The following is a 27,937-nucleotide window of genomic DNA, read 5'->3' as shown; positions in this document are numbered from 1 at the left end:
ATCTCCATTCACTTACATTCAAGTGAGCAGGGATAAGATCTGGGTTCACTCCTGCAAAAGAGTACCGACCACAAAGCCAAACATCATCTTTATCATTTATCAATAGCGACTTGTATCGGAAAGTAGAAAACACAAACTTCATGTGATTTACCAGTCGTATTTCCCGTCAAATTATCAAATGATCAATGTCCGTTAACAAAGTGGTGATGGATACATTATCTTGTCTTGACTTTGAAGGTTTTTGCATGAATGCGAGCCCAGACTTGCCTGTGATGTAATCATGGCATTTGGCTGCGTGGTGTTTTCCAGGCAGTATTTTTTTTTTTACATTTCCAATAACCATTTATTTCAATACAAAAATGTCACTGACGAGAAGTTGCTGGCTGCAGGTTAGATGAAGAAGTTCATGGGGTTTTTTAGTAGGACAGGCAACTTGGCTCATCACTGTGAAAATGCTCACAGTAAGTGTTCTGTTTCACATATGGTGCACATGCGGTTTCTGGCTACAGGGTAGGTGACACCCACTGGGTAGTCTTCGATTTGTGTCACCTCATACGACCATTCCCCATTACAGATGTTTTGTCTGGGCCGGTCATCTTGGCCTGTGTAGACAGGGTCCTTTTGGAAGCACTGGCCTGCACATATGGTGGTGGTGATGGTCTTGTTTTTGCCACAGCGCTCCACAACAATGCTGATGTTAGTTGGACGACAGCCGAAGCCGCTACCCTGCCTCGCCCCCACCAGTGCCAGCATTGCTGCCATGACGACCAGCTGCATCCTCAACTGAGTGCAACACACAAGCCGTATGGTCTGCCAAGTCTGACTGCCGTTCTCCTTCCCCGCATCATGGTCTCTTCTCCAGGCAGTAATCCAGCAGTAAGTCAAAGCTATTCAGGTGTTTGCAACCAAACATGAACCTTCCCAGCCAAACATTCTCAGCCATCTGAGTCGTTTTTCTTCTTGGACAAAACTCATTAAAGTGGATGCGAGGATCAAGAGGCTGAAGTCTGAGCAAGAACATCACAGCGAACTTGTGACTGTTGAAGAACGCGAGAGAGCTGCTGAGGTGATAATAAAGCTTGTGCAACAAGAAGCCTTCTCTCAAGAGATGAAGACACTTCAAAGAGGAGACAGTCTTCCAAGCTCAAGTCCTCTATTTCGCCTCGATCCTATTTTGGACGGAGGTATTCTTCGTGTCGTGGAAGACTGAAGCAGTCTTCTCTCAGTCTTGAATTCAAACACCCTGTCATTTTCCCTAAAGAAAAACACATCACCAAGCTGATCTTATAGTGGTCTCACTACCATGTCAAGATTTTCCATCAGGACCGAAGTCAAACTCTAACAGAACTCAGAGCAAATGGGTTTTGGATCATCGGCAGGAGCAAATCAGTTGCCAAGTCGATACACAACTGCATAAGATGCAGGAAACTCCGACGGCCAGTGGAAGAGCAACGGATGGCTGAGCTCCCTAAAGAGCGCGTCGAAGTCTCAGCTCCTTTCACGTACTGTGGCATGGACTGTTTCGGCCCATTTCTCACCAAGAAAGCCTGCAAGGAGCAAAAGAGGCATGGTCTGATATTCACCTGCCTCTCTTCTTGAGTAATACATGTAGAAATGATTGAGGACCTATCAACAGATGCATTCATCAATGCCTTAAGATGCTTTATCAGTCTCAGAGGAGCCATCTGCCAACTCCGTTGCGATCAAGGCACCAACTTTTTGGGCACTAGGAATGAGCTCAGAGAAGCACTGAAGCAACGTGACACCAAGACACTGGAGGTTTTCCTAGCAGAGAAGCAATGTGAGTTTGTTTTCAATGCACCCTCAGCAAGCCACGCCGGTAGTGTCTGGGAGCGCCAGATTCGGACTGTTCGAAATATGCTGAATGCCACACTCTCTGAGTTCCCAGGCAGACTCGATGACTCCTCCCTCAGAACTCTGTTCTATGAAGCTATGGCTATTGTGAACAGCCGCCTGTTAACTGTAGCTGGAGTAAATGATCCCATGTCATTGGAGCCTTTAACACCAAACCATCTCATCTTGATGAAGTCCAAGGTTGCCCTTCCACCTCCTGGGAAATTTGTAAAGGAAGATGTGTATGCAACAAAAAGGTGCTCGACAAGAATGTACCTGTGTGTTGTTTGAAGCAATAAATGCACCTGTTGAGATCTCCATGTTTCGTCTTCATTAGAAATATCGAGGGCAGCTACAGTGACAATGGACCATGCTACAGCAGCAAAGAGTTCTAGGACTTCGCCAAAGAGTATGACCTTCAACATGTGACCTCAAGCCCCCTGTATGCCCAGTCAAATGGTAAAGCAGAAAAAGGAGTTCACATAGTCAAACAGCTGCTCAAGAAAGCACAAGACAGCCGCTCAGATCCATATCTAGCTCTGCTGAGTTACCGAGCTTCGCCGCTTGAACATGGCAAGTCTCCTGCCGAGATTCTGATGGGACGTAGGCTACGCACCACGCTTCCCTGCACTGCAACTCCTTTTTCTGCTTTACCATTTGACTGGGCATACAGGGGGCTTGAGGTCACATGTCGAAAGTCATACTCTTTGGCAAAGTCCTGGAACTCATTGCTGCTGTAGCATGGTCCATTGTCACTGTAGACGATCTGTGACAATGGACCATGTTACAGCAGCAAAGACACACATAAAGGCTATTCCCATGGTGAAAAGGTAGCAACAAGCTTTTATAATGGTGAACCCAATCAATTTGAAAAATCCTTGTCCTCTCAGTGCTGAATGGAGAGTACTTGGGGAGCAAATAAGGGTAAAGTTTTGTCTTTTTACTCCATCTACAGTATACATGTTTTTGTTAATTTCATGATTGTCATGTCTAGTCAGATTATCTTGTCTTCTTCTAACATTTGATCTGGAAGACTAGTGTGTGTGTGTGTGTGTGTGTGTGTGTGTGTGTGTGTGTGTGTGTGTGTGTGTGTGTGTGTGTGTGTGTGTGTGTGTGTGTGTGTGTGTGGGCCCTGTAATGGCCTGGCGGCCTGTCCAGGGTGTCTCCCCGCCTGCCGCCCAGTGACTGCTGGAATAGGCTCCAGTATCCCTGCGACCCTGAGAGCAGGATAAGCGGTTCAGATAATGGATGGATGGATGGACTAGTTTTGTGTCAGTATCTTCTTTTGGAAGCTTGGATGTACTGTAGATAATTGCAGACACACATTCTGTTTTTTTTCTTCTTGGTGTTTGGAGATTCCCTTCATTAATTCAATTTTATCCCCTTAAAGCCCCAAACAATTGAGTAGTTACCCCACTTTGCATTCCCTGCATATAAATCAGTGTTTTCATGGTATCCCTCTCAGGTGACATGCTCTCTTCTTTTACCTGGTTATTTGGAAAGTTAATACACATTAATATTCTGCATATGGTCAACTAAACTTGTTAAATCTCTTTTTGATTCACAGCAACTTATTACCTTACTATCTGATTAATGTACATTATCTGATTGGTGGGATGAAATGACATTTAGGAAGTTAGGTGAGTCTGCTGAATGGTAAAATGACCAGTAGCTTCACGTTTAGCATTTGGTGAACAGTGATCTTACCCTGTGATCGCCTGGCAGCCTGTCCAGGGTGTCTCCCCGCCTGCCGCCCAATGACTGCTGGAACAGGCTCCAGCATCTCCGCGACCCTGAGAGCAAGATAAGCAGTTCAGTTAATGGATGGATGTACCGTGATCTGTATTTGCAACACATCCTGGTACTTTCAATGCATGTTCTCTAGAATAATTAAGGATTACAGCTGCCATGCCATGTACAAAAAGCAGACTTTATTATCTACCCATTCATTTTTACGACAACTTTTTCTCATGTTGTGATACCACAGCCATTTTCCTGTTTTTTACTAAAAAAATTGTGATTTAAGTTGTGATCTACAGGATTTGGACCAGGAGTCGGTGGTGCTCCAAATGGATAGCGTGCTAAAAGCAATGATGAACCTTTGTTTCCCCTAATCACAATGTGTGAAGTCATCAGAAACTGTGTTTAGATTGTGTGGGAGAGAGGTGGTGGTGAGAGCACCATGTGCGAGTCAGTAAGCAAACTGTATTCTGAGAGAGTTGTATCCTGTTTGTCTTTATAATAATCATCACGATGACTCTCAAAGCTATGGCGCTGGGGCGTCTTTACATGCTGTAGACAACTCTGTCTTTTCTGTATTTGACAGTTGATGTTGTTGTGTCTTTTTTGTTGTATATTTTGCTACTGAGCCATGTTTGCCTCTACACAGCAAATGGTGTGTGAAAGAGTGGGAGGACTGAGTCAGATGAACTGCTTTGAGAGTTCATACATAACAAGGACTTTGATAGAGAAGCTGCTTGAGTCCACTAGGAAAAATTAAACATAACAAACACAACATAATGAAACAATAATATAAATAGTATTAAGAAATTATTGTTGTTTGATGTCTTGATGCATGCTCAATAATCCAGGTAAGAGAATCTAAGGAGGTTGAATCAGTTCATCTGGATACAACGTTTATTGACAGATATGTTTCATCATTTAGTTGAGTGATGAAATGTATCTGTCAATAAACGCTGTCTCCAGATGAACTGATTCAACCTTTTTTGATGTTGTATGATGCACTGAAATGTGTGTTGTTGTACATAGTGAACCAGTGTCTCTTTATAGAGGGTATATTCGTCAAAGTGTCCAGTTTTAAGCTTTGTTCAGTCGTTGGACGACTCCAGTTGAGTGTCTGTGCCGTCCAATAATCGCTGTTGTGGTGTGCAGAATGGTAGCAGAGCTGGATGTCTCAGCGGGGCTAAAGATAATACACCTTTGCTAGTCTGTTTTTCTGTCAATTTCTTGTTTGATATGAACATTTTCAGTGTTCAGATTGTGAGTAGATTTGATACTTCCACTAGTTTTAGTCAACATAATTTCTACACTGGGGCCAGATTGGCTGTTTTATTTCAAATGGTTGTTTCCATTTAGATGTGTCAACACTTTTTTTAAAAAGCAGTTTTCGTATTATATCTTTCCCTGGTGAATTTTCAGTGGTTGTCGTGGTGTTTAAGGTTACGGTGCAGGAGCTGAAAGTGACGGATGGTGCTTTAAACCTCTCCTGTCAGCATTTACACACATCCTGAAATGGGAAAGGGCCTTCCCCAAAACTGGAAGCCCACAGTTCTCTAGAATGTGACTGCAGCATTAAGATTTCTCTTCAAAGGAACAAAGGGGCTTAGCCCAACTCTTGAGAAAGGTGGCATCCTATGACAGAGCCACGGTGAAAGTCACAGAGCTTTTCAGTATGACCCATTCTACTGCCAATGTTTGTCTATAGAGACTGCATGCCTGATTTTATACCCCTGTTGGCAATGGATGAGGCTAGAATAACCAAATCTACCCAGTAGAATGGGTATCTACATACTTTTGACCATGTAGTGTTCAAGCAAAGTTCACCGTAATTCATCTAAAATACCCAAAATGCATTATCACGGTCTTCAAGACATTGTAACACAGCTGGATGACTCAGTGGTGCTGAAAAGGGTAGACGTTTGCTAGAGTTTGTGCAAGTCTATTTTGAATTTTCAACTTGTCAATAGAGTTAAAGGTGTTGCCTCTTGTAAGTCATAGTTTTGTACACCATTGCCAGACTACAAGTGTCCTTTGGAATGGCTGTTTGTATCTAGACACAGCTTAATAACCAGTGTTCATATTATATGTTAATTTATTGATTTAAAAAAAATGGTAAAAATGGTGTCTAGGTTATGAGGTCCAGGAGCTGCAGTGACTGGTAGTGCTATAAATGACACATTTTTGCCTGGATCGTCTTAGTGGACACAATGATGAAGGACCCACAAAGGTAGTTAAGTTCCAAAAAGGTTTAAATCTGGCAAAAAAAGGTCGGTACACAGGATTCAACCAGATCAGGCAGAGGTATCAAAAACGGCCGGCAAAAGGCAAGAGTTACAAAAAAATAGACAGTGGTCAAAACATTAACCAGAGAGACAAGAGAAGACCACTGGTAGGCTCACACGGGGGTAAAGACGAACTGGCAGCATGAGGGAGCAAACACATGCCTTAAATACACACATGGGGGAGACAATGACACACAGGTGGAACACATCAGGGCAGGACCAGTAGTCACACAGGAGGGAAACTTGACCGGAAGAGACATCCAGGCTCTGGAGTGGGTCATGACCCTGTCTGATCATTACTGGCAAACGATGTGTAATCAGAGCAGACCCTTTTCATATGGAAATAGTACGACACGGGTTAACAAAAACAATTTGTTTTGTTTGATTTTTGGCTTGTGTTTGTAGGAAGAACTTCAGAAGAATTTTAATGCTTATAATAAAAAAGTTGAAAATGATGTAGCTGAATTTGTTGTAACGTTCTCTGAAAGGAAAAAAGGAAGCTTATGAGACATATGGTCCAGGGAACGGAGGACAAAAGCAAACCAAAAAGCAATGGGAAAGATGCTGTGTTCATTTCTTTCCTCCTGGTCTAAAACGAAGCATAACATTAAAGTATTGAGAGCTGAATGGCTTTGGGACATGTGCAGGAAGACACGCCCCCCTCTTTGACTCATTCATGTTTGTTGGTGTTTCTGTTGTCCCCCTCAGTGTACTGTCACTTCTTGTTGTGTTTTATGAATTTTTGGCTGTATATTGATTCTGTAAAGTGTCATTGAGCTCTGGAAAGGCGGTATATAGATTAAACGTATAATCATTATTATCATTATTGTTATTTTTGTGGTCCAACATGTAAAAGTGCACTCTATAAAGTGTATGCCTTTGGACCTGAGCATTTAGTTTACAGAAGTATCTGTTGGTTAGTGGCATTGATGCGGTCCTTCATACTGGTTTGGGATGCGTGTGTTAAACCCTGTTAACTAGTATGCATAGTTGCATGTTGCCTATTTGATCACGTTTTGCATTTGAGCTGACTGTAATGCAAGCTCCATTAAGACATCAGCAGTGTTGTAATGTCATGTAAGCAGTGCTGGAGCTGCAGGTCTGATGGCAAGGGAGCCAAAGGCAATGGCTAACTGTTGCTACTCTTGGAGCATTTATCTGTGGATAATTTCCCAGTGTTTTGATAACGTGTTGTTTAACACTGTGGCTTATAATTGCAAAAGCTTATGACAGATCTAGTTGATAGTCTGAGAATCACCATTGCTCTGGTTTCCAGTATATGGGGCAGAAACTGGCGGTCCAGTTCACTGTGTCAAAGGAAAGGGCAAACATCTGCTAGCATGTCTGTGGTAGCTCATGTCTTTACATTAATGTTACTAAAATAGGTTTCACTTGGCTGATGCCATAATATGTAATGAAACTGGCTGGGGGCCTAGCGGTACAGCAGCTATACTGGTCCACAGTGTTTCTGTTGCAGTTTGTTTGGGCTCTTTGTATTCAGAAATAGTAGCATTGTAGCATCCAGGAGATGGTCCAGGTACCTGGATGCCCACCAGTGCGATGAGTAATGGTAATGCTGAAGTCAAAGTGTGTGTTATATGTGTCTCTGTGTGTCTCTTTATCGATTTGAGTCCTCAGGATGGAACATGTTTTACATCACCATGTCTATTTAACTGCTCCCAGTTTGGATGTTGACTATCTGGTGGTGTGTTTTTTTTTCTTCCAGACTGGGTTCAGGAGAGGTAATTCCCAATAGAAAGGGTGCAAAAACATCCACAGCTGCTTAAGATATAGACATCTCTGTTGTGTGTAATTGTCCCACTTCTATTTCCATCATATTATGCCGCATCTCTTACTGACACGTTAGACTTGTTACCTTGATGATTGAGTTTCACATTCTACGAACTTATGTGTGACTATTTGTTTGAATGCTGTCTGAAGAGTGACTGTACATCCCACACGTTATTGGGTTTTGCTTCTTGCTGAAGCCCAGTTTTTTTGTTGTGTCCTCAGCAGATTCATGTATATGTCGTTTATCGCCACCTCCCATACAGGCAGGTAATCCTAACATGCGTTTTAAATGGATGCTGCATCTACATGGTTCTCTGAGCTAGAAGCAGTATTTTGTGATTGGTGCTGAAGTTTTTCTCTACTGACCACAGAGAGGTCGGTAACAGTGTTAATGAATTACATTCAGAGCTCGTTTCCACACAGACGAGAGCCAGTTGCAGGGGATTTTGCTACTCAGTCTTTGCTCGTTTCACAGGTTATACTGGGGGTGCAGGGAACTATCTGGGCACAAGCCTTGGCAATGGAGGCTATGGAGCAGGTAATGATGGACACTGGTTGTTCACACATGCAAACCAACATCTTGTGTTATCTGATTAAGATGTGCTCTCTGAAAGCCGAAGTCTGTGGTAAAAGACTACTTTCACTGTCTGCAGGCTTAGGACAAGGAGGATACCCCCTGGGTCGTGGAGCTGGCAAATTCGGAGGTAAGAACTGTAATTCACCTCCTTTTCTGTCTACCCTTTAAAGGGTTTTATTCTCCTCTTTACTTTGCACATTTTGTTAGACTCTTTTTTCTTTGTAAAGAAACCTTAGCGTCTCCTGATCTTAGACAGAGTGGTTATCCTCAAGGTAGAGCTGAAAAGTTAGCTGAAGACAGCCATTAAACATTTTCCTCTGTATTCAGCATTTTCTCCCTTAACCTCTGCTCTCTCTTTCAAACACACCCACAGTGGTCCATCGCCCCATTTACAACTACAGCCTTTGTTTGACAAATCTGCTTCTGATATAGATGTTGAATTATCACATAGTTATAATACCAGTCAAAACTAACTTCATGGTAAACCACGAGAGCCAAGGAAGACACACAAAGGTGCAGGCCTTTTAAGTGGGTGGGAATCATCTCATGCTCCTGCTTTGCCTTATAAACTAATGATTTGCTTTGCAAGGCTTATTTGAACATGAAATTGAAATTGTTTCTTGGGGTCACTCATGGGAGGCATTAATGTCCTCCTTCTCACTAAATGTCCTGATGTTCAATGATACCCTTCAAAAGGTGTTCAAAATAATCAATAGCCCATACAAACAATTTAGACCATCTGTCAAATGTCCCTCTTTTTCTTTTCCTGTATGTGCATCCGTGCATGGAAATCAAACTCTCATTGTTCATTCATACACTCTTGATGTATGCTCAATAATCCAGGTAAGAAAATCAAAGAAGGTTGAATCAGTACAACGTTTATCTAGAGAAACATTTCATCACTGGCGGCATGGTGGCGCAGTGGTTAGTGTGGTCGCCTCACAGCAAGAAGGTCCTGAGTTCGAGCCCCGGGGTAGTTTAGCCTTGGTGGGTCATCCCGGGTCATCCTCTGTGTGGAGTTTGCATGTTCTCCCCGTGTCTGCGTGGGTTTCCTCCGGGGGCTCCGGTTTCCTCCCACAGTCCAAAGACGTGTAAGTCAGGGGAATTGGCCGTACTAAATTGTCCCTAGGAATGAATGAATGTGTGTGTGTGTGTGTGTGTGTGTGTGTGTCCTGCCTGCTGCCCAATGACTGCTGGAATAGGCTCCAGCATCCCCGCGACCCTGAGAGCAGGATGAGTGGTCAAGATAATGGATGGATGGACGTTTCATCACTCATCTAAGTGACATCTCCGGTCTAAACTGACTGCAGGTATCCCCACCCTTATAAACAATACAGCACAATACAGTTGCATAACGACCGAAACCAACAACCACTTTCATGTGCAAATATGGGTGTGACCATTAACTAGTTTCGATGGCTATGTGTACTATTCAGAGGATTTGTGAAAGTTGCAGTCCCAGCATTGTCAGATGGCGGCAGACGCATAATGACCGAAACCAACGACCAGTTTCATGTGAATATGGGTGTGACATTAACTTGAGTTTAAATGACCATGTGTACTATTCACAGAGGATTGGAGAATGTTGCAACCACAGCATTGTGACTCATCAACACTTGACTCATATCGGCGAGGATTGCAGTAAACTTGTACGTGAGTACGAGTAAATGGCACGTATTTCAGCTAATAGTAGTTTTGTTCCTCGATTCCAAACATTATAGTAACCACATTAGATTACGGTAACACAGAAATCCTAGGCTAATAGAGTTAGCTTGCTACCCTACCTCAGGGGTTTCTCCGCCGCCGGCGGTAACACTCCAGTCTGTGCCGAATTTTCTTCTCGCTCATCGCCATCAATTATACTGCTCTTTAAGAAAAATCCGTCCAATTTCTGGAGTTTTGCTGTTCTTTCCTTTTTTTCCTTGCCCTCCTTCCTCTATTTACATCCACTTTTATGTGTGTAACTCATGCTTGCTTGCTTGATTTTATTTTTCTAACGTTACTTAGGTAGTCTAGATAGGTAAATGATATTGCGCGCGCTAAACAAGCTATCATCACATGCTCAAAACAGACACGTAACATTGGACTAGGACAATACATGCAGAAATATTGACAGGGCCCCCCTAGCGACGGGCCCTGGTGCCACTGCACTGGCTGCACCACCTATATTTACGCCAGTGGCACGTAAGATGGCAGACTACAGGAACCATCTCAGCTTCAACCTCAGATGCAGACACAGCAGGATTACAGTCTGCAAATGAAAAATTCGGCCAAGGGCCACTGAGCTAACCAGGTCCCCTAGAAGGCACAGAGCCAGCTGTTGAACGAACGGGTGAGACAAACTAACTATCGACGCTTTCAAAGCCAAAGAGGCGCAGATCCAACAGAGACTCGCGTCATGTCACGTCACGTCACGTCTAGATGAGACCACTTTCCAACATGTGACTGAGTTCACAGATAAGGCTCGCCTAGCTCAACACGAAAATTCGAAAACCAGGCAGCAAAAGAAGTTCGACCTACTTTCTGCACGCAAGGAATATCGGCAGACAACGGACGGCGACCTCGATGGCAGACAGAGAGACGGACGCCAGACACACGCCAGTGATGTGGACAAGTGGGTGAAGAATCTGTCCAACAGACAACTCACCCAGACATCCTTGCTAAGGGGCTGAATTTTGCTGTTACACCGAGGGAAACCCCGCTAGTGGAACTGATCACAGCCACGGAATCAGCGACCTGAAAAAACAACATCATAGACCCGAAAGAAGAGCAACTGTGGAAGAAAGTTTCAGCCTGTCTCAGCAATGCGAAGGCGCCACCATCCAACATCAGTAGAGATGAGAGGAAAGTTCTCATAACTCTTAGTAAGGACAATACCATCATCATCCTTCCAGCAGACAAAGGCAGATGCACTCTTGTACAAAAATCAGATGTACAACCCAGACAGACTATCATGAGGAAGTTATGATGTTACTTAGCGACATAAATACTTATGAGCCCCTGAAACAAGATCCAGGAAGTGGTTACAAGAAAAAGGTGATAGATTGTCCAAAGCTGTTAGAACAGGACAATGCTATTGACATAATTTTATACCACAGATTATACTCAGGGGAAGCTACACCTAGTCTGTATGGTTTACCTAAGATACATAAACAGGATGTGCCATTACGGCCTATTGTTTGCATGATTAATTCAGTGACCTATAGCATCTCTAAGTTTCTGGCATCTATTCTAAACCCGTTGGTAGGCAGTAATAAACATCACATTCAGAACACTATGGATTTTGTGGATAAAGTAAGGGTACATCGTTATGGAGAGGGATGAAACTATGACATTTCTCTTTTCCCATGCGTTCCTGTTGATGAAGCAGTGGAGGTAGTCCATATGAAATTACAAAATGACCCAACCCTTAGCAGTAGGACCACCCTTAACACTGACCAAGTGTGTCTGCTCCTGAAGATGTGTCTTCAGTCCACGTACTTCACATACACTGGCCTGTAGGGCTGCAACTAACGATTATTTTGGTAGTTGACTAATCTGTCGATTATTTTTCGATTAGTCGACTAATCTAACGATTATTTCTTTCACACCCTCCATCTCTGCTTCCTGAGGGCGCAGATCCTCTTCCGGGCTCCAGTGCATGTTTTACCTCACATGCTTAAGTCTGCACACCTGTGAATGTCGCCCTGTGTCTCTGCCTTAACATAACACGATCCCATAGCGAATTAAAATAATGACTCATGAAACATTTGAATTTGGAACTTGTTTTGGAGCTACTTGTTTAATCAAATGCATCATCAATCATAATGAAAACTAAATAAATACATTAAATAATACAAATGAAAGTAAATGCATTATCAATCATAATAAAAACAAAATAAATAAATTAAATAATGCAAATTAAAGTGCAAGTCAAAACGTAAAGATAATGTGCAAATAATGTTTTAAAAGTAACTCAAAATAGCAGCCTCTGCCCCAGCACCGCGGTTCTGATGGGGCTGTTAACCTGGTCCAGGAGGAGGACGTGGATCCACTCACTAGGCTCCACCATCTCCAACAGGAGGGGAGGATGAGTCAGATCAGACAGACTTGTAGGTCTTTTGTTTGCTGTGTGTGAGTGAGAGGAGCTGTGTGTGTGTATATGTGTGTCTTACTCTGATCTCCTGCAGTTCATAAACGCTTTAAATTGCAGTGCACTTAACAATGTAAACTATATTGCTGTTTGTGCTGGGGGACCCGATCCTTGGGGTGGACCAACTTCTGGCGCAGCGTGTTTTGGGGTTTGAAAGCAATTGAGACAGTGTTTGTGTAACCCCTTTTTCACTGGCGGGCAACGCCAAACACATTTAAACAAGACAAAAGCCTAATGCTACCAGTTACTAAAGTGTTACAATACAAATCAATAGCGCAACCGGATCCTGAGTTCTCAGCAGTGGGATGGTGAGCTGGCTGAACCTCCTGTGTACTAGTAGGCTAGTGCCACTAATGACAATATTAGTGATAATTGATAATAGAAATAATTAGCCAAGATAACAATAAATTTAGTAGCGCGGTGCCTCCACTGTGAAAATACTACACTTACCTAAGGCTAGTGAACGGTGTATCTTCCCAGAATTAAACAAACATGTGGTTAATGCAGATCTTATAACCCTGCTGTGTACTGAAGTACTGTACAAGCTTATTACCAGCACTCTAAAAGTAAATGAGCTGCCAATACACCCGAAATATAATTAATAATAATAGGATTTATTTGATAATACTGAGAGAGAGAGAGAGAGAGAGAGAGAGAGAGAGAGAGAGAGAGAGAGAGAGAGAGAGAGAGAGAGACAGCGTGTAGTATTGTTGATTAAATAAACATTAATTTAAATTACACAGGGTGTGACAACCGGTCACAATAAACAGGAAGAAAAGTATCAAAAGAACACGAAAATACCCAGCGCTTTCCGTTGGTGCACATTAAAGCAGTTCTCTGAGCGGAGGGCAAGGCAGCCACCGCTACGATGCCCAGGCGACGAGATAAAAGTGTGTGTGTGTGTGTGTGTGTGTGTGTGTGTGTGTGTGTGTGTGTGTGTGTGTGTGTGTGTGTGTGTGTGTCAGTATAAATGAAATTCTCGGGTTACTCACAACCCATCGCACCCTCGACCGGGAGGCTGTGTGCAGTCCAGAGGATGGAAGGCGTAGTGCTAGCTGTCGGCTCCCCGGTAGCGGCCTCCACCCGCAAGATGGCCACAGGTAGCAATGTTCAGACAACCCTGGCGAAGATAATGGTCCTCCGGTGGGCCCAGCGCCGGAGAGCAGATGAAGCGAGTCCTCTTTGGACAGCAGACAGGTCCCAGGAATGGAGCAGAGCGGCTCCCCTAGTTAGATCAACGTCCAGCGCAGCCCGATGACTTCTGGGTAGCCTCCACAACTCTAGTCGGCTTACACTAGCACTGGATGCTAAATCCACTTAGGTAGCTAGCGGCGACACTGGCTATGGGGCAGAAACAAAATAATCGGACTAAATCAAACCCCACCAGCAAGCATACGACCACGGGCCAATCGCAACACTCCTGTCTTCAAATGCGGGCCTAGTACACGGCTGTGTATAAAGTCTCCGCGAAACGGGTACTCAGACGGAGCTGTAGAGAAAAATGGACGTCTCTCCTCAGTCTTGCCTCGAATGCCCAAACTCCTCCCTTCCCGTGAGGAGATCGACCGTTGCGAACTCGCGATTTCGCGGGCATAACAACTCCACACCACATCATTGGCTAATAACAAAATTAAAACACAAATACAAAGAACAAATACATTCCATTGGTCCACATGTTTGGAAACCACACGAACATAGGAAATATCCAAGACACAAAGCATGCTGGTAAATGAAGTACCACAACGTATGTACAATAGATTTTAGAGGTCCTTACATTTGGAAAACACGCATCTCAGCTTTTGCAACACTTCCACCACATATGGAATCACCACTGGTTTACGCTTGGACAGCTGTTGTCCTCCTCTCTTCACTTGGCTGGTGCACTGTTTGGGCGTCTTCCTGACTTTGACAAACGCCCGATTAGGATAACCACACTTAACCAGGGTCTGTTTAATGTGGGATTTCTCCCCGTCCCCGGCCGCTGTGTCGGTGGGGACATTGTCAGCTCAGTGGTACAGCATCCTGATGACTCCTAGTTTGTGCTCCAGTGGATGATGAGAGTCAAACCTTAAGTACTGATCAGTATGTGTTGCTTTACGGTAAACATCAACAATCAAATGTCCCCCATCACCAATTGCTATTTCACAGTCTAAGAAGGAAATCCTGTCACTTTTCACATCCTCCCTGGTGAACTTGATGTAGTTGTGTCCACAGGGTTAATGTGGTGGGTGAAATGTGGTACATCCTGAGATTTAATTTTAACCCAGGTGTCGTCCACAAATCTGAACCAGTGGTGGTGCCCCTGGATAAGACATCAGAGCCCTCTTTTCCACTTTCCCCATATACAAGTTGGCCACTACAGGTGAGACTGGGGAACCCATAGCACACCCATACCTCTGTCTATAGTACTGGGATGAGGATGTGCAAATCCTTGTCCTTGATAGGGAGGAACGCTGGTTTGAACGGGAGTCAAAGAGTTAGTCTATTTTAAGAGGGAACGACCATCCCTGAACCAAGGAGGGGCCTAAAAGTACATCTGTCACAATCTTACAATGTTGTGATTGCAAACATTCCCAAATCCTCTGTGAATATTGCACATGGCCATTGTAACTCTAGTTAATGGTCATGCCCATATTTGCATATGAAACTGGTCATTGGTTTCAGTTGTTATGTCACTGTATTGTTTATAAGGGTGGGGATACCTGTAGTCAGTTGAGACTGAAGAGGTTACTTAGACGAGTGATGAAACGTACCTGTCAATAAATGTTGTATCTAGATGAACTGATTCAACCTTTGACATGCACTACTATGTTTTAGATTTAGTGTCTGGTCATATGTGTGTGTACAGTCTAAGAGTGCTGTCAATAGACCTACTCAGTGTACATGAGAGTGTCTGTGCCCCGTGTTCTCAAATGGTGTCATTGCAGGCTTTAGTGATGGAGCAGGAGGATACACTGGAGCTGGTGCAACCAATGGCTTTGGTAAGTGTGGAGTCAGGAAATGCCGCGATAAATTCAGATTGTACTGGGGCCGCATGCCATTTAGCTGGGCAGTCGATCCAGCTGTGTACTGTGCTCATAATAGTATCTAAATCTAGGGGAACTTTAAAGTAAAACTAAGACACTATTCACACCCAAGGGAAGAAAAGGCCGAAGCAAAACATTAACCTTGAAACATCAGCAGGTCGAAGCATGCCTGAAATTGAACAGGGGTTAGCAGTCCACATACTCAATATTCTGGCAGGTGTCAGAGGCAGTTTGCATCCAGGTTTACACATGATGGGATGGCCTACCATTAAAACAGGTGCCTGCTTTCTTCAGTAGCAAGGGGTGACTCTTCATTCTCTGTAATGATAGATCTGGTGGTGCACATGGTGCTTACACACGTCTACCTACTCTCTTCTTTAATCCCAGAAAGTTAAATCACTTCATCTGGACTGACCAGATGAACTGATTTAACTTTCTGGGATTTCTTTACCTGGATTACTGAGCATGCATCAAGACTGTCTTCTTTAATCTTTTCCTTTCCTCTATGAACACAGCAGGAAATATTAAAAGGAAATTGATCTGCAGCATGCACTGTGGACCCGGGATGGCCTGCATAGTTCTTAGCTTGGACATCCGGTTTCAGATACAGTATGTCTTTACTGCAAACATCGTTTAACAAGCGTCTCTTCTCTCAGCAGGTTACGGGAATGGTTATGGAGCTGGTAGCAATGGTTATGGAGCTGGTAGCAATGGTTATGGAGCTGGTAGCAATGGTTATGGAGCTGGTAACAATGGTTATGGACCTGGTAGCAATGGTTATGGAGCTGGTGAGTAATGTCTGAGGAGCCCAGAGAAGATCAATTTACTCACAAACTCACCAACTGTTAGCTGTGATCACAATGAAAGCGTATTCATTTTAATCATGTTTCAGCATTGGGCTACCCTGGAGTGTTAGCTGATGGTGTTGGAAAGGGAAGCAAATCAGGGAAGAGTGAAGGTAATGAGTCTGGAGAGTTATAACATATTGTATCCCATAACAAATGATAACAACACACACACACACACACACACACACACTGGACTTACACATGCCAGCAAAATACAGGTTGTTTGGAGAACACATTATACATTTACAATGTCAAAATGTCCAGTATGTTGGGTTCTCCACTGGGTGATGCTACTGTCTCATATGTATATATATATTCTGTGATGGCCTGGCGGCCTGTCCAGGGTGTCTCCCTGCCTGCTGCCCAGTGACTGCTGGGATAGGCTCCAGCATCCCCATGACCCTGAGAGCAGGATAAGCGGGTTTGGATAATGGATGGGGGGAATATACAGTGCATCTGGAAAGTATTCACACCCCTTCACTTTCCCAACATTTTGTTATGTTACAGCCTTATTCCAAAATGGATTACATTCCTTTTTTTTCTCATCAGTCTACATACAATACCCCATAATGACAAAGCCAAAAAGGGTTTGTAGAAATTTTTGCAAATTTATTAAAAATAAAAAACTGAAATATTGCATGTACATAAGTATTCACACCCTTTACTCAGTACTTGGTTGAGGCACCCTTGGCAGCGATTACAGCCTCAAGTCTTCTTGGGTATGAAGCTACAAGCTTGGCACACCTATATTTAGGGTATTTCTCCCATTCTTCTCTGCAGATCCTCTCGAGCTCTGTAAGGTTAGATGGGGAGCGTCGCTGCACAGCTATTTTCAGGTCTTTCCAGAGATGTTCAATGGGGTTCAAGTCTGGGCCACTCAAGGACATTCACAGACTTGTCCCGAAGCCACTCCTTCCTTGTCTTGGCTGTGTGCTTAGGGTTGTTGTCGTGCTGAAAGGTAAACCTTCGCCCCAGTCTGAGGTCCTGAGCGCTCTGGAGCAGGTTTTCAGCAAGGATCTCTCTGTACTTTGCTCCATTCACCTTTCCCTCAATCCTGACTAGTCAGTTTTTTATTTTTAATAAATTTGCAAAAATTTCTACAAAACCTTTTTCACTTTGTCATTATGGGGTATTGTGTGTAGATTGATGAGAAAAAAAAGGAATTTAATCCATTTTGGAGTAAGGCTGTAACATAACAAAATGTGGGGAAAGTGAAGGGGTGTGAATACTTTCCGGATGCACTATATATATATATATATATATATATATATATATATATATATATATATATATATATATATATGTGTGTGTGTGTGTGTGTGTGTGTGTGTGTATATGTATGTATATATATGTGTATGCATATATCTATGTATATGTCTATGTGTGTGTGTATGTGTGTGTGTGTGTGTGTGTATATATATATATATATACACACACACACACACACACACACACACACACACACACACACACACACCTTTGGAATCTGTTTTTTCAGGTCTTGGTGCAGGAGGCTTCACTGGTCCGGGTCAGGGAACATTAGGTAAGAAAGTCAAACAAGGGCTTAAAGCTTTGAGAGGAACCATTAGTGATTAACACTTACTTGCTGTCCTCTATTATAAACTGCATCAAGTAAATGAAGACAGTAGAGATGCAAAATAATATAAATGGATGTATGCACAGAAGGAGAACATGACGAGTAGTTCACATAATCCCTCTTATATTTGCTGACATAGTCATACATAAGTAGAATTATTTCTATTACTCCTGAGTAACTGGACTGTATGCATGTCTTATTTGAATTGTACTTGTACTTTTCCACACCGTGGGTCCAACGGCATGCCTCAACTATCACATTTCAGATGCACATATAGACAGATTGATTAGCTACTTATTCAGATTCAATCGTAACATTTTGGTGTGTGATCTTAATCTGGCTGGATCAAAAAGCGTCTCATTTCTTTTTGAGAATGCAGAAGACATTGGTTCTTATCTGAGTAAAGGTGTTAGTCTTTCTTTTGTCATATAAATGGTGCTGTGCTGCTTCCTCTCTTGTGACACTGTCAGGGCTTGCACTATCCTCCCAAAAGCACCAGTCAGTGCTGTCATGTTCTTTTTTCAATCCACTCTTTCTCACTCTCGGTGTGAATCCCTTGCTCGCCCCTCATGCAGTTTTCTGTGTGTGTCTGTAGGGGGTGCTGGCTCTGGTCCTGGAGGTGCCGGAGCGACCCAGTCTTTGGGCCTAGGGTCTGACTCTGGCCTGGGTAAATACATATATGGGCTTAAGGGTCAAGGAATGGTCCTCGTAGGGCCTTGCAAAGCTACAATAACAAAACACTGGGCTAGTTTTCACTGTCGTCTGACATGTTAGCAGAAAGACTGCATGCATCCCTCTGTCACATGTCATCACCTCATCTTCTGTGTGTGTGATAATCAACCCCTTACCAGGTGTGTGTGAGTCAAATTTCACTCTATTTCGACAACTCAAGTTAGGAGAGCGCAAACTCAACAGACAGAGAGTGCAGATGTCTATGAAGGGATGATAGCGAGCACATGGTTTTTGGTTATTGAAGACAGGCTGAAGTGCACAGTGTTTTTTTTCCTCCCCCCCCCCCCCCTTCAGGAGCACTCACTGAGGGAATCGAATCAACCGGTGGAAAATATGGTGAGCGGTGACGATATGACCTCACATTTTAGTCAGTGCATATCGGCTTAGTGAGGCTGAAACGGTTTTCCATACATGAGTCATACTCAGAGCTAATATGACAGCAAACACATACAGGTCAAAGGGTAAACACAAATGATGTGACTCACTGTGAAGTGTGATTTTTTTTTCTGTAGCCGGAGGAGTTGGTCAGCTTCCTTATGGTGGCGCTCCATTGATCCCTGCTGGAATGGATGGTAAGAACTCTGTGTCTGCACAATGTGTGTGTGTGTGTGTGTGTGTGTGTGTGTGTGTGTGTGTGTGTGTGTGTGTGTGTGTGTGTGTGTGTGTGTGTGTGTGTGTGTGTGTGTGTGTGTGTGTGTGTGTGCTAGTATGAGTACTGCATCTATGTATGCATGCATGTGGACAGTATGTGAGTGTGCATGTATATGTGTGTGGGCCAACATATTTGTATCAGTGATCACATTCTAAGTTTCAAGTCATTGTTAAGCTAAAGTGAAACCATCTTTGATTCCCCAGGGGACGGGGGTTACCCCTACGGTGCCCAGCAGCTTGGCCATGGGGCTGATGCTGCCAAATCTGCCAGCAAATATGGTGAGAATAGTGTTAATTTGGCGGTGTACGTGTGAGAGAGTGCATGTACATGGAATTACTGTGCATGTGGGAAGAAGAGAGAGAGAGACGGACAGACAGATGGGGTCGGGGGGGGGGGGGTTGTGGGTGGTTAAACTGGCTCTCTGAACCTGACTTGCTTTAACAGACTTTTTGGGTGCTTTAAATGTGGCTATCTCCCTAAGGTGATGATAGGTTGACTGGGGGTCCCTAGTCTTACGGATGACAGACTGGAGATGTTGGTCAAGTCAAGTCGATTTTATTTGTATAGCCCAATATCACAAATTACAAATTTGCCTCAGTGGGCTTTACAACAACACAACATCCTGTCCTTAGACCCTCGCATCGGATAAGGCACAACTCCCTCAAAACCCCTTTAACAGGGAGGAAAACTAGGAAGAAACCTCAGGGAGAGCAACAGAGGAGGGCTCTCTCCCCCAAGACGGACAATGTGCAATGGATGCTGTGTTTACCCAATTCACACAATAAAACACTGAAAGAGGATAACAGAATTATTTGGTAAGACGGGATCTGCAGGAGTAGATGGAGTTGAAGAACTCATCAACCTTGTTGCAGAAAAAGTCTAGAAACTCGTGGGCCGTGAATGGCGAGCAGCTAATAGACGGCTGCTTTTTAGTAAGTTTAGATACAGTGTCGAAGAGAAATCTGGGGTTATGTTTGTTAATATTTATTAAGCGAGAGAGATACGCTGCTTCTGCAGCAGATAAAGCACCCTTGTATTTCAATAAAACACTCATGTCCCACGATAGGGAAAAAAACTTCCAAGTTTAATTTTCGCCATGTATGCTCCCGTCTCCTGCAGGCCGGTCTAAGAGCACGTGTCTCATGGTGGCAAGCCTAGTAGTTGCAAAAGTGGTCCGTGTTGTTGTGCACATGTCTGTCTGTCACTCCGTTTGTGTCTCAGTGTGCAGTTTCACATGCTGTTTGTATTTGTGTCTCAAAGGTGTAACGTGGGTTGATGGTGATTTAATATTGTTACTCCCTTATTGAGGTGTCCTTATGTACGACTTGGTTTGTGTCGTTTCAGGTGCAGGTGGAGTGGGATACCCAGCTCAGCAGACAGGTGATTATTCCTGCATATATCCCACAGTAAACTGTCTACCCTGTCATTAAGCACACGCGCGCACACACACACACACACACACACACACACACACACACACACACACACACACACACACTGTACTGACGAATCTCCTTATGTCAAACCTCCTGTGTTTGTTTTGCACTATTTGTGCCTCAAAATGAAATGTAGAAACGTGATCAGTCGCATGATGTGTTTGTGATGCATGTGTGGACGTGGCTTGCATAATAAATCCCTGTTTATTTTGACCTCATTCCTGCTTGTGTACCTGCTAAGGCTTCGCTGGACAGCTGGGGACAGGTCAAGATGCCTACGGTGAGTGATAAACAGCATTCCAGACCGTCTCCGTTCACGGCAGCTTTTATCAGCGGGCTGTCCTGGCGGGCTGTCCGTCATGTCAGCCTTGCATAACAGCAACAATGCACAACTTGTGCATGACTGAGACCGAGTTGTAAAAGGTTTGGTAAAATGCTGCAGTGTACATAAAGGAGGGCGGCTGCAGGACACGGTCAGTGTCCCTGACTGTGTCCTGCAGCCGGGACAGAGTCTGTGCATGAGGACGTAATGTTATCTCCCTGAATCGTGTGTGTGCCACCTTCTTGTGCGTGCTGATGACATCTGACTGAGTTGATCCTTTCACAGGAGGGCCGGCTGGCAAATATGGCAGACTGAATGGTTTCCTTGGAAACGGATACAAAGGTGAGAGGGCAGCAGGGTCTTCTACTGATGCGTTGGATATAAGATGAGATGAAATAAGATCAACTGTTGTTCATCTTCATAACAAAGTTGTGCTGGGCGGTCACAAAGAAAAGGTTACTGATTTGAAAACAAATGAAAACAAAAAATGTACGCAGTGGAACTGCCGAGCCATTGCAGTGACATGTAAATGGTAAACGTGTTGTTGATGGCAGTGTGTCCTGTCTGTCTTTCTGTAAACAGGCTAGTTCAGACCAGCGGGACTTCCTCCGGTGAATTTCTTTCTTTCTTTTCATATGTTCACTGTAATATGTTTTCAAAACTTGTCTTCATTTTTTTCCGTTTTTTTTTTTTTTTTACATTTTGTCCAGTTGTGTTATATTTTGCTTTGTCATGTTTGGGGTTTTTACAGTGTCCCTGACTTGTGTTGTGTTGTCTGTGTTTGTTAGTGGAGAAGTGTTGTCCATGTGTGTTTTGTCAGACAGCATCCATAAACTCCCATAACCTGCCAGTCATTCTGTTCATGCTGAAAAAGGAAGGGTGAACATAGACATGAAATGTGAGAAAATTGTACCTTTTGCTCAAATAAATGTCAAAATGGATGAATTGGTTGTTTGAAGCAAATATATTATTCATTCTACAACACTGGACACAGCTTTGTAAATCCAGCTATTTTACATGACAATTCTCGCGCCGAGCAGTCTGCTTGCACACGGTGTTGTGTGCTGTGAAGGCTTCATAGGCACACAGGAAATTCTACCACTTCCTCTTCTCTGCTGAGTAATCCTGCCCAAGGAACGTGTGACAACAGAACAAAACCAACAGCTACACAACGAGGCACAACTTCGTGAAAAAAGTCATAACCAGAAGGAAAAGAATAAAATATCTGAAAGCAGTTGTACAATTATTACAGTTCAATAACATGCCACTGAGAAAACTGTTCTTAAAAATTTAAAGAGCTGTTCTTAAAGATACACACGATTTTTAAAAAAGAGGAAACAAACAAACAAACCTTGCAACACTCAGGTTTTAAAAAAAACCATCACTAATTTTAGGGAGTATTATTATTGTCCTCATTACGACTACACTCAAACAGGCATATGTAGTAGAAGAAGCGTATAACACAGGCTTATCGCATAAGATTAATAAAATCTCCTTTTCATAAGAAGCAATTTAATTGACTTGAATAATACCGTTCTCTTTGAACAAGGCTTTTTTTTGGATGCACATCTCCTTTGGCACTCTCTTTAGAAAAACATTCACCATCAGAACGTCTCTCTTGTTTTGATGGTTTTCATTCTTCAGCCTATTATTTTGCAAACTATTTGAACAATTTATTGAATGTAGCTTTAACTGAGATATTGGCCCATACTGTATGTGCCATTGGATGAGCATGCAGCTGTTTTTTCCGGGATACTCTCACATCCCACCACAATGCTGACTCTGGGTAATAAAAGTCTGATTGCTCTGTAGGTTGGTCCCATCCACCAACACGCCCATCTTCAGCAGCATGGCCTTTGGAACAGGGTGGGAATGACGTGACGTGTACAACTTCTGGAGCTGTTGACTCACTGGAGAAGGTATATACTGTGTACAGTCCTCTCCTCTCAAACTGGGAGCGCATCGCACATCCCATTTGTAGAAGAGCCGGCCGTACTGGAGGTTACAGACATCTTCCTTCACTCCGGAGGTCAGGGTTTTCTGACATTTTCCCAGCAGGTCATCGTTCCATTTGTTGTCCTCATCCCACACCTCAAATATTACTGTATTCACCTTTGACAAATCTCTGGGGCCCAGGTCAAGGTCGATGGACCACCGGGGGTTGTTGTTGTTGTAAATGACAGGGGTACGGCTCATCATGTTCCCGTTAAAGAATATCTTCACATAGCCATCTGTGGCTGTGGTATGGTCTCCCCATAACCCTTCTGCCCTTTGTACAGTAATGATCACTCGGGCCATGCCTTTGCGAGTTGGGCAGCAGTCGGTGTCTACAGCTGGGTCGTTCTGGCAGCTGCAGGTGCATGGCTCCATCTGGTTATGCTTGGCACCGGCACGACAGGGCTTAGTGCAGTTCTGCCACAAGGCCCTCTCTAAGATGTAGTGGCTAATGGCAGTGCGTAGGTTCCCCTGAAATGGGTTTTTGATGGGCAACAACTCATGGAGAGACGCAAGAGAATATGAGACTATGCCTGGAAGCTGAGGCAGTGTATTCAGCCACTCTTTGTAGGCAGATGGATCTTTGTCACTAGAGAATAGAAGCTCTGGCTCTGTGGTTTTGCCACCCATTATTTCGGTGAACCTGTAGGGAATGAATTAGGGGAAAACATAGTTTCAGTGACTGGAAGCCATTGATATTAGTTTAAGACTTGAACGCAGTCAAACGTGTGCAAGGGGAGAAATTAATCGTGGCATTTGCTCCTGAAATATACCATACGAGATGTTGACTCATAATAATAAAAATAACTTATAACGACTTATAACGACAGGTTGCCAGTTCAATCCCTTCACTGGCTTGGAAATGTGACTGGGGAAAATGAGTTAGTTGTGCACTCCTCCCCCGTTTTTTAACTGCCATTTGGGCACATGGAACAAGACAGTCAGCCCCCAAACTCCCCCGGTCGAGCTACTAAGTGGCCAACAGTGAACAACTGTGGTTGTGCCGGGCAGCTTCCATGTTTGAATGTGTCTTGACTCGGTTAATGCCAAGCAGGACATTTATGGAACAGGGTGTATATTCTTGGTCAACATTCCCTGGATAGATAAAATAGAGGTTAAAATATCAACCTTACCTGTCATTGAAGAGACTGGAGAAGCTCTCTTTACTTTCCATCTTGCTTTTGTCCCGATCGCAGTGCTTGGATTCTACTTTCATTTTGTTGTTACCTATGCTGGCAGACGCCTCCGTCTGAAGACACATCTCAACCTCATCAGTGCTATAGCCCTGCAGTCTGACCTGGCACTGTCTGATGCTGGTCACAGACGTCACACTTCCTCCAAGCTTCACCTGGCAACAGTTAGAATGATGTATGTTTTTCAGCTGACAGGGACAACTGACTGAGCATGCGTTTTTTTCCCCCAAATGAAGCTCTAGGAGCTACACAGTGCAATAATTACAAGACATTGACAGTATTATTTTTACATGGGTCCACCTTGGTGATGTAATGAGTACCATAGCTGTCAATCAGAGAGTAGTACTGTTTCTTGGATTGCTGGTTATAGCATTTTGGAAGAGAGTTCACTGCTTTTCTGAAGTCTCTATGCAACTTGGGAGTGCCAGTCACGCGACAGCTGAAAAACAATGACACATTGAGGAAGCAGTTTTGTGTTATTACATTGGGTGTTAAAACTGCATGAAAAAGGGTTCAACAAAACAGGGGAAAAAAAGAAGTTTGGACTCATTCCTGCCCGCTGAACTTTGACCATCGCTAGCGGTAGTTTAGCTGATAGACTTGGACTCTACCCCTGCTCTACTGCCCCGGCTGTCAAACTGGATGGCTACATGCAAAACATGTACAGACAATTGATTTAAAGAAAGGGTATGGGTATGGATCGGGTATTGTCCAGCTGTCGAGGCTTGATTGATTCCAGTGTTGACAAAAAAACTTTTCAGCGAAATCCATTGCGGTGAGGTAAGGGTCAGTCAAACTGTCAGTCCCCCTCAGGAAGTTGATTTTCTCCAAAAAAAAAAAGCACTTTAAAGTTCATATTTCCAACTGTCAATGAAATAAGAATGTATGCCTTAAATTTAAAAATTTGCATACTAGTTTCAGCTGTATTACATTTTGAATTTAGCCGTGTTTGATGGGCCTAATGCTTACTGTTCATCACTACTGTCTTGTAGATAATTTAGTTGCGTCTCCCCGCCTGCCGCCCAATGACTGCTGGGATAGGCTCCAGCATCCCTGCGACCCTGAGTAGGATAAGCAGTTTGGATAATGGGTGGATATATATGTGTGTGTGTGTGTGTGTGTGTGTGTGTGTGTGTGTGTGTGTGTGTGTGTGTGTGTGTGTGTGTGTGTGTGTGTGTGTGTGTGTGTGTGTGTGTGTAACGACCATGGCTGTATAGACTCGCTAGCCCTTGGCTAACGGGCCAGATCCTTTATTGGACTGGTTAATGCCGTCGCCCGAGGTGCGGGCGACCCGGGTTCGTGTCCCGGCTGCCCCCTGAATTCGCAACATATATATAGCGAATTCAGGGGGCAGCCGGGACGTTGGTGTCAGACTTCTGACACCAATATAGCGAATTCAGGGGGCAGCCAACTTCGCAACTTATGAGTGCGTGACGCACGAAACAGGCTTGTGCTGCTATGAATTAAAAAACAAATTTCCTACATCTATCTTAATATTCCGCCCCTCATTTGTCTTTTTTTTTTCTTTCCCCGAAACTGTCAATGGTGTTGTTATAAGTGCTCAACTAATGAGGAGCGGAATAGCAATACAGATACAGGAGAAAAAAAGTCTTAATACATTGCGGTACAGGCCTGTTTCATGCGTCGCGTACTCATCGGCTGCAGGTGTATGTATCTGTGTGTGTGTGTGTGTACATATATATATATATAGAGAGAGAGAGAGAGAGAGAGAGAGAGAGAGAGAGAGAGAGAGAGAGAGAGAGAGAGAGAGAGAGAGAGAGAGAGAGAGAGAGAGAGAGAGAGAGAGAGAGAGAGAGAGAGAGAGAGAGAGAGAGAGAGAGAGAGAGAGAGAGAGAGAGAGAGAGAGAGTGTGAGTGAGTGTAACGATCACGGATGAATTGGCTCGGTAGCCTTTGGCTAACGGGTCGGACGCTGTAGTTTACTGGTTAACGTTGTCATCCACAGTGCAGGAGACACGGGTTCGCGTCCTGGCTGCGGCGGTTCCCGGACTGCCCCCCGAATTCTCTATATTGGTGTCAGGGGCAGTCCGGCCGGACCGTCACAGCCGGGACGCGGACCCATATATTCTGCACCGCGGGCGACAACGTTAACCAGTCTACTAAAGGGACCGACCCGTTAGCCAAGGGCTACCAAGCCTATTCATCCGTGATCGTTACATTATATATATATATATATATATATATATATATATATATATATATATATATATATATATATATATATATATATATATGTGTGTGTGTGTGTGTGTGTGTGTGTGTGTGTGTGTGTGTGTGTGTGTGTGTGTGTGTGTGTGTATACTTTCAAAACCAGGGGTGTGTATTGAAAGTTTCATTCTAGGGTTCTTGGTTTTTGGAACAAATATTTACTCACCTGTAGTAGCTACAGGATATACTGTGGGTTACGAAGTTAAATTTGTCATTCTTGGTTTTTTCCATGGAGTACTCAGCCAGTTTGGAGTGAGTGCCAGCCAACATCAACGATCCTTTAAACTTCATTAGATCAATTTCTAGATTGGTACCCCAGTTGTTTTCCACCGAAGAGGTGCTGGAACTGACAAGAGACTCACTGGACCTATGGAGTTTACTGGACACTTTCATACTGCAACTCTGACTCGGTCTCCAGTCCTCTACTGAGAGAGGAAGCTTCTGGTTCTGGCCCTCAACATAGGGATTTTTACACAGGGTGCATGTCCCCTTCTTTTGCCTCCAAAGTTTCATGTCAATTACAAAGGCACCCTTGCGTTGCATTGTAGTGATGTCAAAGCCTTCCCCTGCCAAGTCGACACCTGGAGCAAAGTCTGCTTCTTTGCACTGGTCTGCTGTCCCCACTGTGCATGACTGAGAACTGCACTGAAGGTGGGACAGCAGAAGCCCAGCAATGAAACAAATGCTCAACATAAACATTTTGCTGAAAAAAAAGAAGGAATGTCAATTGAGAGATGAACAAATTTTAATCTCTTTACCAAACTGTTATGTCATTATACAGTCATTGGCTAATGTAATGTTTCAGCATATTGCAAATACATGACTACACAACAGTGGCGTGACTACAAAGTAATATATACTGTTCCTCCCTAAAATAATCTCATGCATCTCCGCTAACAAGTTCAACAGCTCAAATTTAACACATATATTGGCACACTGTATTTAAATACAAAGTAATTTAACAGTGAGATATAAATATTTAGATGTAGTGGAAAGACATTACAGCAAAGGCAAATCAAAACACTTACTTTCTTACTGCCTGCTCAAGCTGTGTGTGACTGAATATGCATGTCGGTCCTTTATATAATAAAAGGCAAAACATGTGCCAGGAGGATGGTATAGGGGGTGGTCTTCACAGCAACAGTGGAAAAAGTGGTTCCTTTCAGAGAAATGATAAGTTGACGATGAGGTAATGGGAGGAGCTGGTGGTCTAGCCTACCTAACAAGCTGTGACAAACAACAGAGAAACCAAAAGTAATGCAGACCTTCCAGTTAACAGCTAAGTTAACCCTTCTGTTGTCTTATGGGTCAAAAAGGCCCATAACAGTGTTTAACAGCAGAGAAAAGACTCTAAATTACCTTTTTTTCAACCTGAAATTTGATGACTTTTCCTAGAGTGACCCCAACATTAGAAAAAGTGAAACATTGTTTTTGTTCATATTTCCATGAAAGCTGTACACCACAAGGTACAAAGATTGTCTTAAGGTCATGTTTGACCCTAAGACATATTTGGGTCATGTTTGACCCTGTGA

General features: G+C 43.6%; 2 protein-coding genes and 1 long non-coding RNA gene across 3 annotated transcripts; 1 reads left to right on the top strand and 2 right to left on the bottom strand.

Moving 5' to 3' along the window:
• Positions 1 to 456: 456 nt before the first annotated feature.
• LOC130119719 (gonadotropin subunit beta-1-like) lies at positions 457 to 777 on the bottom strand. Its single transcript, XM_056288321.1, has one exon. The coding sequence runs from the start codon at positions 775 to 777 to the stop codon at positions 457 to 459; it is 321 nt and encodes a 106-aa protein (XP_056144296.1).
• Positions 778 to 19,090: 18,313 nt separating this feature from the next.
• On the top strand, positions 19,091 to 21,299 carry LOC130119623 (uncharacterized). Its single transcript, XR_008810859.1, has 5 exons — positions 19,091 to 19,151; positions 19,435 to 19,509; positions 20,576 to 20,611; positions 20,909 to 20,947; positions 21,275 to 21,299. It is a non-coding gene; the product is annotated as an uncharacterized LOC130119623 (long non-coding RNA).
• Positions 21,300 to 21,946: 647 nt separating this feature from the next.
• LOC130119622 (perforin-1-like) lies at positions 21,947 to 27,606 on the bottom strand. Its single transcript, XM_056288181.1, has 5 exons — positions 27,434 to 27,606; positions 26,572 to 27,108; positions 24,478 to 24,616; positions 24,118 to 24,332; positions 21,947 to 23,627 (listed from the first exon to the last, which is right to left on the bottom strand). Exons 1-5 carry the CDS (start codon positions 27,505 to 27,507, stop codon positions 22,748 to 22,750), a joined length of 1,845 nt encoding a protein of 614 aa, XP_056144156.1. The 5' UTR covers positions 27,508 to 27,606; the 3' UTR covers positions 21,947 to 22,747.
• Positions 27,607 to 27,937: the final 331 nt, after the last annotated feature.

The sequence above is a fragment of the Lampris incognitus genome, chromosome 10 (assembly GCF_029633865.1).
Source record: "Lampris incognitus isolate fLamInc1 chromosome 10, fLamInc1.hap2, whole genome shotgun sequence".
Lineage (NCBI taxonomy): Eukaryota > Metazoa > Chordata > Actinopteri > Lampriformes > Lampridae > Lampris > Lampris incognitus.
Note: the sequence above shows the minus strand (reverse complement) of the source record. Positions and strands in the feature narration are given on the sequence as shown.

Bases quoted from the DNA above. Each gene is read 5' to 3' on its own strand.
- LOC130119719 (XM_056288321.1), bottom strand. From the start codon at position 777: ATGCAGCTGGTCGTCATGGCAGCAATGCTGGCACTGGTGGGGGCGAGG.
- LOC130119622 (XM_056288181.1), bottom strand. From the start codon at position 27,507: ATGTTTTGCCTTTTATTATATAAAGGACCGACATGCATATTCAGTCAC. The intron at 24,617-26,571 runs GTGAGTAAATAT...ATTGTTTTTCAG, and splicing joins ATATCCTGTAGCTACTACAG to CTGTCGCGTGACTGGCACTC. The intron at 24,333-24,477 runs GTGGACCCATGT...AACTGTTGCCAG, and splicing joins GTACTCATTACATCACCAAG to GTGAAGCTTGGAGGAAGTGT.